Source organism: Tamandua tetradactyla, chromosome 19 (assembly GCF_023851605.1).
Source record: "Tamandua tetradactyla isolate mTamTet1 chromosome 19, mTamTet1.pri, whole genome shotgun sequence".
NCBI classification, from domain to species: domain Eukaryota; kingdom Metazoa; phylum Chordata; class Mammalia; order Pilosa; family Myrmecophagidae; genus Tamandua; species Tamandua tetradactyla.
The window spans coordinates 69,301,942-69,319,686 of record NC_135345.1 but is presented as its reverse complement, the minus strand read 5'-3'; the positions used below and the strand labels follow the sequence as shown (position 1 = coordinate 69,319,686).

Below are 17,745 nucleotides of genomic sequence, written 5' to 3'. Positions count from 1 at the left end.
TTTGCACACTAGTTTTCTTAGCAGTATTATTCACAGTTTTCAAATGGTGTGAACAATCCAAGTGTCCATTAATGAGTGAATGGATTTTTTTAAATGTGGTATGTACATGCAGTGGAGTATTATTCAGCTGTAAGAAGAAATGTGCTTTATAGCATTATGTACACTTACCTGTGTTTGCATAATCTATGGATATCCTGTAAAGAAATGCTGGAATAAAGGAAGATACTAAATGTACTGTATTATAGAAATAAAAAACAAAACTGTGGTTAAAATGAAGTAGAAGAAATGAAGTCCAGATGCATATGATAACGTGGATGAACCTTGAGGACATTATTTTGAGTGAAATAAGCCACATGCCAAAGGACAAATATTATATGATCTAACTAATATGAACTTAATGTAATGAACTAACTCATGGAATTAGCACCTAGGAAGTAGGTTACTAGAGGATAGAATGAGGGTAGAGAATGAAGAGATGATGCTTAATTCGTACAGAATTTTTAGTAAGGTTGATTGTAAATATTTGGAAATTAATAGGGATAATGTAGCTTAACACTTGTATTACTAAATGTAATTAATAGCACTGAATCATTTGTGAATGTGGTGAAAGGAGAAGTTTAGGGTCATATATGTCACTAGCAAGAAAGCTAGAGAATGAAATATGGGACTGTAAAACAATGAACCCTGCTGTGGATGATGGAGGTGGTTAATAGTACAAATATAAGAATTTTCTTCCATGAACCAGAACACTGTTACAAGGTGTTAATTAAAAGGTGGTATATGAGGAAACACAGTACTGCCAACTATGGGTTGTAGTTAACAGTAATACTGTATTATTCCATCAGTTGTAATAAAGGTACTATATCAATGCTAAGTGTTAATAATGGGGGGGTGTACGAGATATGGAATTTTCTTATTGGCGCAGTAAAAATGTTCTGAAGTTGATTGTAGTGATGGAAGCAAAACTCTGATTATACTGAGAGCCATTGATTGTACACGTTGACTGGACTGTATGGTGTGTGAATAAAACTGCTATAATTGAAAAAAAAGCTTCTTTCAGTGGACACAAATGGCTGGGGGAGAGGAAAAACAAACTATGTGCTGTATCTCTCCCACTGTTCTCCTCCAAAAAACAAAACAAGCAAAAAAGAAAGCAGAGAGGGAGAGAACAATAGGGACAAGAGCTTGAGGTGAAAAAGAAAAATTTAAATCATAAAATACAAGCTGGCACTCTAGACTTGCCTAATGAGTTTGGATGTGTGTTTAACTGGAAATGGATGAGTAATTCTGTTCTTTTTTTCCCTCTCCCATCCTAGAAGATACAAACTGGACACAGTTTAGAAGGCTGTTTTCAAGTTATTAAGTTACTTAGCAGAAGACCTAGAAATTGGTCCCACTGTGTAGAATTAGCAAGATTAAAATTTGAAAAATATTTTAACCATAAGGTAAGTGTACAATGGGACATTTAAAACAAGTCTGACCTTGGCTCATTTATTTATTACCCAGTTAATTTCATTGACCTAAAATGTCTACCTTTTCTTTCAGAGAGTTTTTTTAGAAACAAATGAGTAAGTTGAGTAAAAACTAGTGCTGCTACAACTGACTTCTTTTTTAATGTCGTTGATAAGAGAATGCGTTTAAATCAGTTATGCCTTTTCTGATCCTTGTCATTCTTTGTGCAAAATGAGTTTAATTAGGGTTTTCTTCTAGAGAATAAGGAGTATATCTTTTCTGTAGTATTCGTTGTAGTGTAGAGGATTGTTCAGAGGTCAGAGGCGAGAGACTGAGAAAATAGAAATACATAGTCAAGAAATCTGTTGGAATATTACTCTTCCCACCCGTATCTCATAATCCTATTTGTGTCTGTTTCCATCTGTAAAATGGGGCAAATAAATTGGTACCTACTTCATAGGGTAGTGGTGAGGATCAAATGAGTTAATATATGTAAAGGATTTAGAACAGAACCTGACATACATGTGCTCTTAAATGTTAACTGCTATTTATATTTCTAATGACTTAAAATTGCTAGAATGTGTCCTGCACTCTTCATCTTTAATAGCTCCTTCAGACTTTCACCTATCAGAATATGAAGTAATTTTATCTTTAAAAAATTTTTTTTGATTATACTTATCCCTGTTTTTTACTTCCTTCATGGCTCTACTTCTTATAAAAGTGTTCTGTACTTGCTGTCTCCACTTCCTCAGCTTCCATTGCTCCTCCACCCAGTGTATATGACTTTTTCCCCATTGTTATTCAAATCATTCTTACCATGATTACCAATGACCTCCTTGTTTCAGAATCTAAAGAACTTTTAGTCCTTACCTTTTGTAAGTTTTTAAAAACATTTTTAGGTTTTAAGCTTTTTTCTATGAAAAAATTAAACTATTGAAATGTAGAGAAAGTAGTGTAAAGAACCATCATGTACCTATCACCATCATGTACCTATCACCATCATGTACCTATCACCGAGGTTCAACAATTACCAACCTGTAGATTCATCTCTACTCCCACCAATTCTCCTTCTCCCCTCGTTATTTGGAAGCAGATCATTTCAAAATACAACATGCTATGTACTATTACCATTTTTATCTTATGTTTTAAAGATTTGCTCTTTGAGAGATGCAAAACAGTTGTAAAATATGCCACCATTTGTATTAAAAGGGATGAAATAATCTATATTCATATTTGCTTATAGATTAAAAAAAGAAAACCTAAAAGTGTTAATAAAATAGAGATTATCAGGGTATGGGGGACTTGGTGGGAGAATGGGTGGAATACACTGGTGTCTGGGCGAATATACTATGGCTTTTTGATTTTTGAATTGTGAAAAAATGAATTTATTTTTTGAAGATTTTTTTAGCTCTGGTGACATTTTTTGTAAACTCATTTTTTTCTTTAGGCTCTTCAACTTCTTCACTGTTTTCCTATTGACACACGATTAAAAGATGGCAGTAAGTGTAACCATTGTTGAGAAGAACTTTTAATAGAGTTAAATTTATTTATGGCTACCACCATTGAAAATGATGTTTGTATCTTTTTATTAGGTTTGTTTTGGCAGTCACCAAAGAGGCCCCCCTCACCAATAAAATTTGAATTAAATGAACCTTTGTAAGTACTTCTATACAGCTTTATATGTGTCTTAATTGTAAATCTCTTACTGTATAGGTTTACATTGCCAAGTGAAATCCTAAGGCTCTTTAATGTTAGATGACTACATTCCTGTTAATGTATGTGTTATGAAATCAGTCTGCCTAATAAAGTCAGCCACACCCCTTCTCTGTCCCACCACCTCCCACCATAAATCTAAATAATCTCGTTATTTATATAAGTATCTACTCTAAGGTGAAACCAAACTCAGCTCTTTGACTTTATCCATTAAGTGACAGTATATGTTTTTATATTTAGTAAAGCCAGTATATAAGAAACTTTAGTTATAAGAAAAAAAAAGTTTATTATTAAATATCTCCCTCAATAATCTCAAAGCAGTTTTCAGAGGAGGTGGTCTGTGAGTGAATACAAGTATGCATTATCTGTATTATACATTAGATTCACATTTATATTTATATATTTTAATTAAACACTTACCATTACTAACATTCTTTTCAACAGATAACTCTCTAACTCAATTTTCTCATCTGGTACTTCGATTCACCTTACCCTTAATTGCTTTTCGTACAAAGCTTACCTTTTTTGGTTTTTAAACAGCTCAGTTGCTTTGTTTGAACCTATTACACACTTTTTAAGACCAAATGTGTAATATTTTCTTATGAATTAAGATTAATTCTTTTTTATTCGGCCGATTTTTCTGCTGCTGGCCACCCCTCCCATCAAAATAGCCATGATCATTACCTGAATATTGGTGTTTGTAAGGGTAAACATTTGATGTTTTCTTTTATTTTATAGTTTTTCATGTATCTTAGACTAGATCATAATTTTATTGTCTAACTTTAAAAAAAAAAATTCTGTAACAACTAACAATTCTGTGACTTTGTTTTTCCTCAAACAATATTTTAACACCTATACCTTGTCATGAATTAAAATCTTTGAATTAAACATTCAGACTTTTGTTTTATTATTTAATTTCAATAGGCATTTCCGTTTTATTCAGAGTGCCGCAAAACTGTATGCTACAATTTATTGCATTCCATTTACAGACGAGGTAAGATATGCTTCAAGTCCTGGCAAGTAATACAAAACCAGGTAGATTTTGATGATTTATTAGCTGATTCCATCAAAATGTATTAATGTTGGTAAGAATCATTCTTTGATCTGAACTTTTCATTTTTTTATATTGTTGCCCATTCTAACACAGAAGGAGCTAAAAGCTTACTGCAGTATTATTAAGTAGAAAAAGGAATTTTACTTTTTAAAGTTAAGTAATGAAACAGCAGTATTTGTATAAGCAGTCACACTTTATTTTTAAAGCATTATAACCTGTTTATCAACTTTACATATCCTAATTATTCTGAAAAGCAAAAGTGAACAATTTCTTAGCAATTTAAAAGTATTCCTTAAAGGTCCTCTTTGTTAACATTTGTTTGGCTTATGAGATGTTGGCATATATGCTTTTCAGGAAATTTTAAATGCTCCTCTGTTTTGACATTTCTTACCCTTATCACTATACCCATTCTCACAGACATCGTCTTCATTGACTAACAGCCTGAGGGCCTAATACAGTTCTGTTAGTCTAGAAGTAGGTATGCATTAGTGAATTTTTCCTCACAAATACATATTAGAACTAAATAGATAGGTATGCTTCTAGGTAGGCTATGGGAAAACAGCATCATTTTTTCTTTGATATAGTAGAAACAAATCCACAATTAACATTGGCTATTTTGGATCCAGATAAAAATGCCTGTTGTAGAGTAATCCTTTTTGGCGTTGCATAGTAAAATATGTCATAAATTTGATTAAAATAGTGGCCATTCAATCTGATCTTCTTTTTCTGAAAGAGACAGGATCAGAATGGTTGGTAGTTTACTTCAAAGCCTATTTCTCAGTTTTCCCTATGCTTCTGCTTAGTAATGAATGTTATGCTGATAGCTTTAAATTCATCTGAGTTCATCTTGAACCTTTTAAATATTTTCCTACTTCTAAAGGTATGAATTCCATTTGCTTGTTTATTTTATTTATTCAATATAATGTATGCAGGGAACTTTGTAAAACATTGAAGCTAAAGAAATTTTTTTAAATGGTCCCAGATCTAAAGACACTAAATCTGATACTCAAAACCAGTACTAAACTGCCTCTTGAAATCCTTGCAGAAGGAACTCATATTTCAGATTAGTTGACTAATAAGTGTTTTTTTTTACTGTTCTGATAGCCTTTGTAGGCAATATTTGTCTCAAATGGTTGTGGTCCAAATAATTAGATGATAAACTGTTGAAATATCTGAATATGATAAGGATGGTTTTAGCTTTAGAGTTCCAGAATTAGAGGAATATGTTTGTTGATAAAATTACTTTATTAAAAACAGGACTTATCAGCAGATGCCCTCCTGAATATTCTTTCCAAAGTAAGGATTCAGGAATTCAAACCTTCCAACAAGGTATGTTTAGAAATTCAATTATTCAGCAAATAGTTAACTGACCTACTACCTGTGTCATACCCCATTCTAAATCCTAAAAATACAGCTGTGAATAAAACAAATGCCTCCAATGGGGCAGAGACAGACAATAAACAATAATGCCAAAAAGAATATAACATTGCAATATAGGAATAAATGTTAAGAAAAAAATGAAACAGGAAAAGGAAATGAAGAGTGGCGGGTGATGAAGCTGGTGCTATTTTATGTGGAATGGAAGGGGAAGGCCTCTTTGATGAAGTAACATTTGAGCAGAAACATAAAGAAAGTGAACTATGCTAATACCTGATAAAGAGCAAGGAATAAACAGCAGGAACAAAGCAGAGAAAACCTCAGAGGCCAGCAGTTTCTCTGGAGCGCAGTAAGCAGAGGAAGAGTGTCAGACGGACTCTCATTGAAACTATGAAAAATACTTTGGGTTTTTCTGTGAAATGGGAAACTGGTAGGAGATTTTGAACAGAGGAACAATATGATCTGTCCTATATTTAAAATAATTACTCTGGCTACTGTGTTTAAAATGACTGTATGGGACTTAAGAGAAAGTGGGAAAGCGGTTCGGTTATAATAACATAGGCAAGAGGTGATGATGGGTAAAAGTACGTAAGTAGCAAAGAAGTGGCAGTAAGGGTTTGGATTCTGTATATATCTTCTGGTGGCACAGACAGGATTTGTGATGCATAGTGAGTGAAGTGGGGGGGGAATTCTTACTTGAAATAAGATTAATAGCCAAGAGTGAGGGGGAGGAGAAGATAAAAGTTTGAGGAGAGAAAAGAAGGTGTGGGTTAATTGCCCAGAGGAATGAGAAAAACATTAGAAAATGTAGCAGAGTTGATAGGCAGCACCGGTGATCCCACTAAATGTTATTACACTTAATGTAACCCAGTAAATATGGCTTCACCAAGCACATTTATCTCCTTGCATGCACCTGTGGAATACATGGAGACTTAGATGTAACCAGAATTGGAATTTTGCCAGGCAAATATGTTGGAAGGAAAAAGATAAGGAGTGTTTTATTAGCATCTTTATTAGATGGAGTATGAAATTTAGACAGAATAAATCTGAAAGTGAAAATATTGTTTCTTTTTTCAGTGTTCAGTATGTAACATTGTATGTATTCTAAAAATCATCCACGAGACAACCCTCTGTTTCCCAACCCTTTTAGCTAAACTGGAATAGATAGAATGATGACTGCCTCCCTACAAAATTCAAGAAAAATAGAGTGCTTGCTGTCATCCATACTGTTTTTTATTTTAAAAAGAAAGGAAGATTTATAGGCAGCAATTTTGCACAAGTAGATGGATTTGCTGAATGAAATGTCCATAATTTTGTAGTATATAAAGAATAAAAGTATAGCAGGAATAAATATAATTCCCATATGAAAAAGGTTCTTGGAGCCCTTGTTTCTCATAGGCAGAACTCCTAGACAGAAGTCAATGGAACATGCTTCAGTAACTTTGCTGGCTTTCATTGCTCTTTGTTCAATACACTTGCTGGCTGAATTGCTGCTCTATTGCTTCGTATCAAAGTTTTGACGTAATAAATTACCCTGAACAATTTATCCATAGTTTTAACATGAATTACTACCTTTTTCACAACTCCTTGCAGCAGCTTACAGTGAGGCTTTTAGGTTCTAACACTTGTAGTTACAGATACCATAGCCAAAAATAATAACTACACATTCTGCCACACAACCGTTTCAGCTTCCCTGTGTCCCTAATGTTTTTTAAATACTTAATAATATTTAACCTGTAAAAGCATGAGTTAGATGTATTATTTTGAATGAAAATAGTACTTTAATTTGTGATAATGTAACTAATTTCTTGGTTTGAGAGAATAGTACTTTAACTTCACTGACCTCATAAAAATGGCTAATGAGTAATTTCTTACAGATAAATTACTAGTGGTATGTGGTGCCCTACCTAAGTATACCAAACTTTCTAAATGAAGGAAGATATATTATTTAGAAAAGAACTTCTTGTCATCAAGTCATTAAGTATTTAAAAGATACCCATATAATATATATTATGGATTTCTCCTTTTTTTTTTTTGAAACACAGAACAGCTCTGTACTAGTCAGAGACATGCAGTTGGGATTCAAAATAGACTCATCAGAAGCACAAATTGTTCATTAATTTTAACATTGTTTTAGTATGAAATTATAAAAGAGGTTTGTATGAACTCAGATTTAATAGGCTATTATGTTATATTATACTGTATTATATTATATCACTAAATAACTTTCACTGTGAGCAATTTGCTTTAATATATTGGGGTTCTGTCAATGGAACAAGGTAGAGATTAAGGTCATTCCTGTAGAGTTTACAGGCCAGTGTAAGGTGATAGATAATAATCAAGTAAATGGGTATATAAATAACAATATTAATTACTAATGAAAGTGTGAAGTACATTGGACCATAATGATTAATAATCTGATTAAAATAGATGGAGGGAATATAATATAGGCCTTTCTCTTACTTAATAAGACAGATAAATGGTAACTAAACTTAGATGCAGGACATGTAACATTAACAAATATGTTTAAAGGTTGTTCAAACAGATGAAACTGCAAGGAAACCAGACCATGTTCCTATCAGCAGTGAAGATGAGAGGAATGCTGTTTTCCAACTAGAAAAGGCTATTTCATCCAATGAAGCTACCAAAAGTAAGGGATTTTTATTTTCACTAACCTTATACCCAAAAGCTTGTAGGATTAAATAATAACAGTGAAAATATTAATTGATTTCATGATCACATGAAAGTCACTGTTCATCTTTGTGGCTAAATTCACCATTTTTCCCAATACTATCTCCATCCTCAGAGGATGGAAACTAATTCTCCAAATCCCTTTAACTGCTTGGTTGTTGTCCTCATGATTGTTTTAGCCCTTAGGATTCTATTTTGTGATTCCTGTTCAATACATGGCTAATATGAACAAAAAAATGGAGTCCTTATAGATATTAACCCTTAGACACAGTTAAATCATTTAAAGAACAATAGGCATTTCTTCTTAGATTCTTAGCCTCCATAATTATTGACTGGGAAACCAAATTGACCCATGCACATTCTTGCTAAATGGTCTTGAAATATCCAAACATGGGGAAACAGAACTTTTAACTCCTTAAGAACAGAGTGAGTCATTCATATTCTTCTTAGTCTTGCTCACCATCTTATTTTACATTAGTCAGTGTTTCTCAAACTTTGGGGATTTTATGGAAAGACCAGTAAAGTTTCAGGGAAAAAAACCTGGAATAGCCAACTGTGTATTTTTGCAAATAAAAAATAGTTATTTCAATTTAATAAATTTAGTTCTAAAAAAGCTTACTGCCTTTTTTTTATTTTCTCATTTCATCACAGATCAGACAGCACCCTGTCTGTAGAATGATTTTGGGAACCACTGATCTAGAAAGATTTTCAAAAGAGATATTTTTATATGACCAATTGACTCTGTCAACGCGTTCATTCTTAGTTTCAGAGGAAAATATTTGAGTAGTATTTATAGGATGAATTTTTTTTTAAACAATATACTATATGATATACTATGTTGGCTTTTTTATTGTAAACCAGTTGAAGTGGGGGTAGTTTAGTGATAGAATTTTCACCTGCCATGTGGGAGACCCGGGTTCAATTCCCAGTCCATAAACTTCCCCAAACACAAACAAACAAACAAATAAAAATTTAACAAATGGTGCTTCAATAATGGGATACTCCATGGAAAATTAATGAAATGTGACCCCACTGTATAGCATACCAAAAAAAAAACACTTGATAATAGATGTGGTATGTGACTTTTTTTCTATTTATCTGAACTGCAAAAGGAGCACAATTTTTAATATAGAAATTTAGTGGTATTAAATCCATTGTTTTCATTTTGTTTGGTAACTTCAATTACCTGACCTCCAATCTTGTCTTTTTTAAATCATTTAAAAACAAACAAAAAGAAATCTTTAATAGTAGTGATCTCTCACTGCTTTTTACCTAGTAAACCTTTATACTGCTTGCTATGAAATGTTAGTTTTTCTGGTTATCACAGGTGACCTACAGATGGCAGTTCTTTCATTTGAAAAAGATAATGATCACAATGGGCACATAGATTTCATTACAGCTGCATCCAATCTTCGTGCCAAGATGTACAGCATTGAGCCAGCTGACCGTTTCAAAACAAAGCGTATAGCCGGTAAAATTATACCTGCTATAGCAACAACCACTGCTGCAGTTTCTGGCTTGGTGAGTTTCTAATCCTTCAAATGACAATGCTTCTTTTTCGTTCCCTCTTCCCAGTCTTCCACCTCCATACCATCCCCAACCATCACCAGTAACTCAGAGATTTATTTCTTGAAATATAATAATCTATATTTTGAAGTGTCAGAGCTATATAAACATTTTAATACAGAAAATAAGCCCAAGATAAATTGTAATTTTTCTTACTAACTATAATAGTCTCCTTCATAGAGAGCAGGCACTCTGATCTCCTTGAATAAAATTTGCTCTTTGATTATATTGTATTTTAGTTCTTTGCCCCCAAAAATATGCAGTTCCTATAAATGATAAGGACTTTGTTATACTTTAATCTCTTTTTTTTTGGTGATTTAGTGTCTTTAGTATAGCCCCAGTTACTGTATTTACTATATTGTTATTCTTAGCATCTGTATAGAGTTGTCTGTCACTATTTTAAGTAACTTAAGTGACTATTGTATTTCTTCAGTTTTGACATCTGCTTTCTAAGAGATTACATGGTCAAAGTAATATGTTTTTCTATATAATTTTGTTCTTGTATAGGAAGAGTTTGAAAGTGCAAAAATATGCTGAAAGAGAAGAGACTTATAAGTAAAAAATTACATAACTATGGTATATAGTTACCTGAGAAAATTTTAGGAAAATTAAATACGTTAATTGCAATGACAAATACTTTTAGTCTATTTAATTGTGTCATCTTTTATCTAGGTTGCACTGGAAATTATCAAAGTAGCTGGTGGCTATCCATTTGAAGCTTACAAAAACTGTTTTCTAAATTTAGCCATTCCAATTATAGTGTTTACACAGACATCTGAAGTAAGAAAAACTGAGATCAGGTATGCATTGAAGATTTATTTCTCTTATATAATGGGAAGAAATATAATATTTACCTTTTAAGAGGGAAAAATGCTGGCTTCGCTTCTCCCTCATATGTTTATATATCTTAACTATCACTTAAAAACCAGGTCAAATTCCATCTTCCTGAAGCATTTCCTAACTAAACTAGCTAAAGAAGTCTCACAGTACATAATCTGCTATACTGTTAACATTGTGCTTTCTTTATGGTTTCATTTATGTCCTCCAAGCCCAGATGAATTAGGCAATCTAGTCTCTAAGACTGGATTATAAGATTTAGAATTTAGCTCCAGTACTGACAACCTATGTGACAATGTAAAACAATTCCACTGGGCTTCCAGATTGGCAACAACCAAAATTTTGGCAACACATATCTTAATAAGACTGTGAGAAAACAAGCTTCCTCATACATTGCTGATGAGCATGCAGAATAGTATAACCCATGAGGAGGGAAGTGAGCACATATTTAAACTTAAAGATACATTTGCATACATCTCAAATTATATATATATATACAAGATATTCTTTCTAGCATTGTTTGTGATCGCCAAGGATTGGCAACAACATAAGTGTCCACCAATGGAGTACTTTGGTGTCCAGACAGTGAAACCCATGCAGACAGTGAAACCCATGCAGCTGTTCAAAAAGAGAGAGCGTATATGCACTGTAAGTCAGACTGATATGATGAAAAACAGAGGAAGAATCAACAAGATAGTGATAACAATGGTTACGTCTATGGTGTGATGGAGAAATAAGATTCTGGAAAATTTAAGAAATTGTATTTTCTTTTTTTCCCCCACAATATTTTGAGCTAAATCACAAATAATAGATTGCTGGTTTGTTTATTATTAAAGGAAGGAAGATTAAAATGTTTGTTCTGAATATTTTGCTACAACAGAAATGGAATATCCTTTACAATTTGGGACAGATGGACTATACATGGGAAAGAAGATTTTACCCTCTTGGATTTCATAAATGCAGTCAAAGTGAGACTTTTATTCATTTGGTTCATTAGTAGCTTTGAGTCTGTTTTCTTCTAGTCTTTGTTCCTAAGTTTCTGATAATGTCAACTCCATTATGTCATTGGAGATTGCAGATGTTATTTAGCAAAAGTTTGTTTGCTCTCTTTTGACTCACCAAAGATCAACATTGTCACCCAGCATTTTATACAGTAGTACCTACCTCATTTTACATAACCAGTTATGTTCCAAGACACTTGGCTAAGTTGAAAATCACAAATACTAGTGAACCCCATTATTTAACAAGTATTTCTTCTATGGACATACCTATGACATATTTTCTTATAAATAAGGCAAATTAGTACTCTAGTAATAATAAGTAAACAAAAAATTAATCATGAAAATAATTCTTAAATCTTAATTCTCTGCCTTTATTTCTTCTGATTGCTGACCGCATATACCTGAATTTGTTTTTGTTGAGTTCTGATTGTTTCTCTTTTGGGTATTCACTTACAGGAGAAGTATGGAATCGAACCATCAATGGTGGTACAGGGAGTCAAAATGCTTTATGTTCCTGTAATGCCTGGTCATGCAAAAAGGTTAAAGTTAACGTAAGTATTGAACATTATACGTGAAAGAGTTGCAAGAATTGAAACCTAAGTGGATACACACCAGACAATTAAAGATAAAGGTTTTCAAAGTTTAAATAAAAGCATAAGATTTACTTTTGTCTGATGGCATTAGTAAAGATAGTAAACCTACCAGTTGAAAGCCAACAGACTACCTCTCAAGAAAGATTCATAGTATTACGATACCCTTGTGAATTTGGTATGGTCCAAAGTCAGCTCTTCAGCTCATATGCATAGCAACCTGATGTGGTCAGCACACTAACTACACTTATCTCTTATATTGATTTGAGACTAAGATATAAAACAAGAGTGCAAGATTGTTCATTTCATTCATTTAAACAACAAATTTTGTGTCAGCACTCTTCTAAGCATTAGGGCACAGCAGTGAGCAAAGCAAAGTCCCTGCCCTACTTGAGGAGCTCACTTAACAGCTAGAGAGACAAATATGACAGATGATGATTAATGCTTTGAAGAAAACAAAGCAGAATAAAGGGAAAAAGGATGTGGGTAATGGGAGTGTTTAGTTATTACATGATATTGAATGGGGCAGAGAAGGCCTACCTGGTGAGGTGGCATTAGAACAGAGACAGAAAAAAAAGTTGAAACAAAATGTGAATATATAGCAGAAAAGTTTTCCAGGCTGAGGGATTATCAGAGGCAAAGTCTCAAATTTGAAAGCACTCTTAGCTTGAAGTTCAATATATTTAATACCAAAATATTAAGTGTACTGAATTATGGTTGGGGAGAAGGATTGTGGTATAAGTGAGGGAAGTTGAGAGCAAGGAGAGTATAGGGGAATGGAACAGATTATTATGTTAGCCAGATGAACAGTTTACCACTTTAAAAGAATTGCTATGTTTGCAATATTAAGAATAAATAGGTAAAGGTAAAAGCTGTGAAACCAGTTTCTTAACTGCAATAATCCACATAAGAAAATATGGTGGCTTGGACCAGAGTGATAGCTGTAGAGGAAAAAAAATAATCCAATTGAATGTGTTATATGAAAGAAAGGAATTTGAGAAAGATCTTTAATGTCTCCACAATTAATGTATTATAGGCATGTATAAATTCTTTGGAAAAAGCTTCATCAACCTGTGTTCTTAATTGTTTAGGCCTTGCCAGTGTTTGCCACTATCTTATTTTTTTTGCATGTTACATTTGATAGAATTAAAAGCCATTCATTGTCCTTTAAAGGAATTTTATATTTCTGCTTTGAACTTTTCATCATATGCTGATTATAAGATTTAACTACTAGGAGACAATCTTTTCTTTGTCCTTTTCTTGTGCTTGAAGTTTGCCTAATAACTCCTAAATACTGGTGGTAGATAGTCCTGGTAGAATAAATAGCCAAAAGGGATTTTAAGGAATTTTTTTTTTTTTACCTTTTTCTGTTTGTTTTTGCATGGGGAATTGAACAGGGGTCTTGGGTATGGCAGGCAAGAATTCTGCCACTGAGCCACTATCGCATCACCCAGATTTTAAGGAATTTTTTTCAAGTTAATAATGAACATCTCTTTCCCTCTCTTCAACAAAGGGACTGTGTACATCTATCTTACCTACCTACCTAAAGCTTTATTGTATCCCTCCAAAGGCATTTTCCAAAGAATAGTCATATATTAGAGACCATTCCTTCTTGCCTAGTGAAGAGTACGTGCTCTGACAATTCTCTCCTCTTCTTCCCCTACATTAGTTTTTCACTCTATACTGGGTCACCCCCCCCATTACAAAAAACAAAGTGTTTTATCCCTTCTTCAAAAAACTCTTGTTTTGACCCACTTCCTTTATTTCCTACCAGTCTCCACCCCATGTCTTTGCTCCCCTTGATTGCAAAACACCTCAGAAGAATTCTCTGTACCTGCCTCTACCATTCTCTCTTAAACCCATAGTACTTTGGCTTTTGCCCTTACTCACTACTGAAACTATTCCTTTCAAGTAAGCAGTGATCTTCAATATTGCTGAATACAATAGTGATTCTCAGTTCTCAATTTATTTCATTTATCAGCCGCATTTGACATAGTTGATCATTGCCTCTTTCATAAAACTTTGTCTCTTGGCTTCTAGCATTCATACTCTTGGTTTTCCACCCATCTCCCTTTCTCATTTTCTTTGCCAATTCTTCCTTTCCCAACCACTTTATGTTGTGCTACCTCCTCTCTATCTGTAACCATTACTTTGGAGATTTCATCCAGGCCCAAGACTCAGATATCATTTATTTATATGTTGAAAATTTCTAAATGTAGTATCTTCTATTTCGACCTGTCTCTCAAATTTCAGATTAATTTATCTAGTTGCCTTGTATATATTTTCACTTAGAGACTGTATCAGCTGGGGTCCAGTGAGGAGATAGAAACCATACCATACCAGTTATTTGAACCAGGAAAATTTAACATTAAGAATTGTTGCATAATAGAAGGTGTTTTAACTCCTAAGAAAGGTAAAAAAGAACTAGGGTTCCAAAGGTAGTAAGTCCAAAAAAACCAACTACATCTAGGACAGGGTTTCTCTGCCTCAATACCATTGACATTTTGAGCTGCGTAATTCTTTATTATGGGGAATGGAAGGCGGTAGCTTTGTAGTTTAGCAATATTCCTGGTCTCTCTTTCTACTAGATGTCAGTAGCAAACCCGTACCCAGTTGTGCCAACCAAAAATGTCTTCAGAGAATGTGGCTTCCACAGGAACATTCAGCTGGACAATGGTGAAGAAACTTGCCAGAATGTGTGGGACAGAGCCACACATTTTTACCATAGTGGCTTGGCAGGTTGGAACTAGTTTATAGAAATGGCCTACTGGGTGAAATTATAGTTGCTCAACGGTATAATCAGAGCTGCTGTGCAGTCTTCTGGAAGAAGCCTAAGAAGGGTATAGAAGTAGCCTGAGGGTGTAACTGGAGCTGGTCTAGTGGGCTCCTGGGCATCTGCACCTGAATGATAAAAATGGTTAAAACTGAGAAGGGAAGTGTCTTTCTAGCCCCTTCATCTTGCAGTGTCACTCCAGTGTCCTCTGTTGACAAAGCCTAACATTGCCAGCTGGCAAAGAAGTTTACAGGATCTAACTCCAGTATTACAAAGCAGGTTAGTTTTTGAAAAGAAAGACAATGAATTGATCACTGGCATAAATAACTAATACATATCTCTGTAATTCCAAAATTAAACTTGCAGTTTTCCCCAAGACTTGCTTCACTGGCACTCTTTCCCATCTTGGTTAACAGCGGCATGATATTCACAGTTGTTCAAACCAGAAGTTTTGGCATCACCATTGACTTCTTTCTTTCAGTCCTTTCAATACATTTGAAAATTACGTTTTGTCCATCATCAAAGTAGATCCACAATCAGACCACTTCTCACCACCTCAACTGCTGAGTCCCTGGTCTGAGCTACCATCGTATCTTATCTGGATTATTGCAATAGACTCTTCATAGGTCTCCCTGTTTAGCCTTTGCCTGTTAGAATCATAATCTCAACACAGCATAGTGATTATTCTAAAATATCAATTATATCATGTCCTTCTGCTCAAAATCCTATAATGGTGCAACATTTTTAGAGTAAAACCAAAATGCTTAAAATGGTCTGCAAAAAACCCTAAATATTCTGATTCCCAGTTACCCCTCACAGTTCCTTTCCTCCTCTTTACCTTTCACTCACAATATTCCAACTGGCCTCCTTATACTACTTCTCTTTTCGTAGCACTTATCACTATCTTATAATTACCTATTATAAATTACCTATTATATTTACCTATTATAAATTATTGTTTATTATCTAACTAAACCCTTCCCCCCACTTCATCTGTTTAGGTCACTGATATATGTCAAACAGTTAAACTAATGCCTGGCACATAGTAGGCATTCAACAAACATTTGTCTTGAGTGAATGAATTTTTGCATGAGGGAGTCCCTTTAATTATGATTATCAATTAACATGGTTAGTCACTTCTTAATTATTCATTTTTAATTACCTACACTTAAAGAAATAAAATTACTATTACATTAGCTAAGGTATTAACTTTTTCATTAGGATCCCTAAGTATCTTTTGTTTAAACTATGAATTGCATGATACCCAGATGAGATTGGAATGTATAGTCCTTAAGTGTGTTGATGGTTGGAATTAAATTTTGTTTCAAATAAATCACAAAAAAATGTTTTAGAGAGTTGGCCAGTATTTGAAACCTAGCATATATTTTGTGAAAGTTATTTCTCATTTTCTTCAACTGTTCATTCAGCACATATTTGTTTGAGTATCAATTTAATAGCTGCACACTTTAGGCTAGTCAGCAGGGGCTGTGGTTAAGAGCATGAGCATAATAGAGTCACATCCTCGTTCAGCTACTTACTTGCTTTGTCACCTTAACTGGCATACTGAACCCATTTTTGTTTCCTATCCATAAATAGAGATAATTGTACCCATAGCTTTTGAGCACTAAAATAATAGTACAGGCTTGGATGCAGTGCTAAGAGCTAGCAGTGTAACAGCATGTAAGGAAATATTTTGTAAATGTAACTTTTTTTAATTAGTTTGTTATCATACATCTTCATCATATAGCCCTTGCCCTCAAAGAGTTTACAGTATATTAAAGAAATTGAGCTGTTAACTGAGCATTAAATTTTACTGAATGATTATTATAGTAAAGGTTTTTATAGAATATTATAGGCAATGCTAACTCAAACTTCCAGCTCAGGGTGAACTTCAGTGGCGGTGTTCTGGAGATAGGCAGAAGCAGTAGCTTGTGCACAGGCATGCAGCTTAAAAAGAACTTACGTGATCTGTTTGGGGAAATCAGGTATTTTAAATAGCTTGAGATTGAAGTGATGAGAATGAATGGAAAGATTGAAAGTTATATATGGGACAAAATATCTTTCTAAAATGAAAAGAGTTCTTATTGAAGATTAAATGAGACTATATATTTCAGAATGGCATTAGGTAAGTATACAGTATATATATAGCATTATTAGTTAGAATTATGACTTCAAATTTACATTTTAAAAGAATTCTGGTGGTAGTATAGATTGGAGGTGAGAAAACTGGAGATAGACAGCTGGCTAGACGCTAGTGCAGTAATCTAGGATATATATAGGTGGCGCTTGCTTTAAGACAGAAGCAGTGACTATAGCAAAGAAAGTGATTTTTCAGTAGAATAGGTAAGGTTAAACATGGAACAAATGGGGAAGGTAAAACTTAATATATTTTAGTGCGGTGTTGTTAGCTTGCATAGTGATGTTTCCAAACTTTATAGGCAGTCCAGGAGGTAAATTAGTGTTTTGAAAGCATTGTTTATATTACATTATGTTTTGTTTCTGTTTTTTGCTTTTTGTCTTTTGATAAGTGGTCTCTATTGCTTATTGGTACCAGTATGATCCAAATTGATTCACTTTTAGTTAAATGAGTGTCTTGAGTTTAGGGCTTTTAGTAAAGAAAAATGAATATGAATGCAGGTAGATTATTATATATTTGTTTTGTTTTGTTTTAATATATGTATATATTTACAT

The 17,745-nt window shown here is 33.6% G+C and overlaps 1 protein-coding gene across 4 annotated transcripts in view; it reads left to right on the top strand.

The window, feature by feature from the left end:
- Positions 1-17,745, top strand: part of UBA6 (ubiquitin like modifier activating enzyme 6) — a 127,307-nt gene that overhangs the window by 79,281 nt on the left and 30,281 nt on the right. For all 4 annotated transcript variants that reach the window (XR_013165897.1, XM_077137007.1, XM_077137005.1 and 1 more), the window contains exons 23-32: positions 1,317-1,445; positions 2,900-2,951; positions 3,045-3,108; positions 4,090-4,159; positions 5,477-5,548; positions 8,129-8,246; positions 9,615-9,808; positions 10,526-10,653; positions 11,571-11,658; positions 12,148-12,242. Coding sequence is in view for 3 of the 4 variants with exons in the window: in XM_077137007.1 (XP_076993122.1) it covers positions 1,317-1,445; positions 2,900-2,951; positions 3,045-3,108; positions 4,090-4,159; positions 5,477-5,548; positions 8,129-8,246; positions 9,615-9,808; positions 10,526-10,653; positions 11,571-11,658; positions 12,148-12,242 (1,010 nt within the window). In the remaining variant the exon portion in view is untranslated. The remainder of the gene's footprint in view (positions 1-1,316; positions 1,446-2,899; positions 2,952-3,044; positions 3,109-4,089; positions 4,160-5,476; positions 5,549-8,128; positions 8,247-9,614; positions 9,809-10,525; positions 10,654-11,570; positions 11,659-12,147; positions 12,243-17,745) is intronic.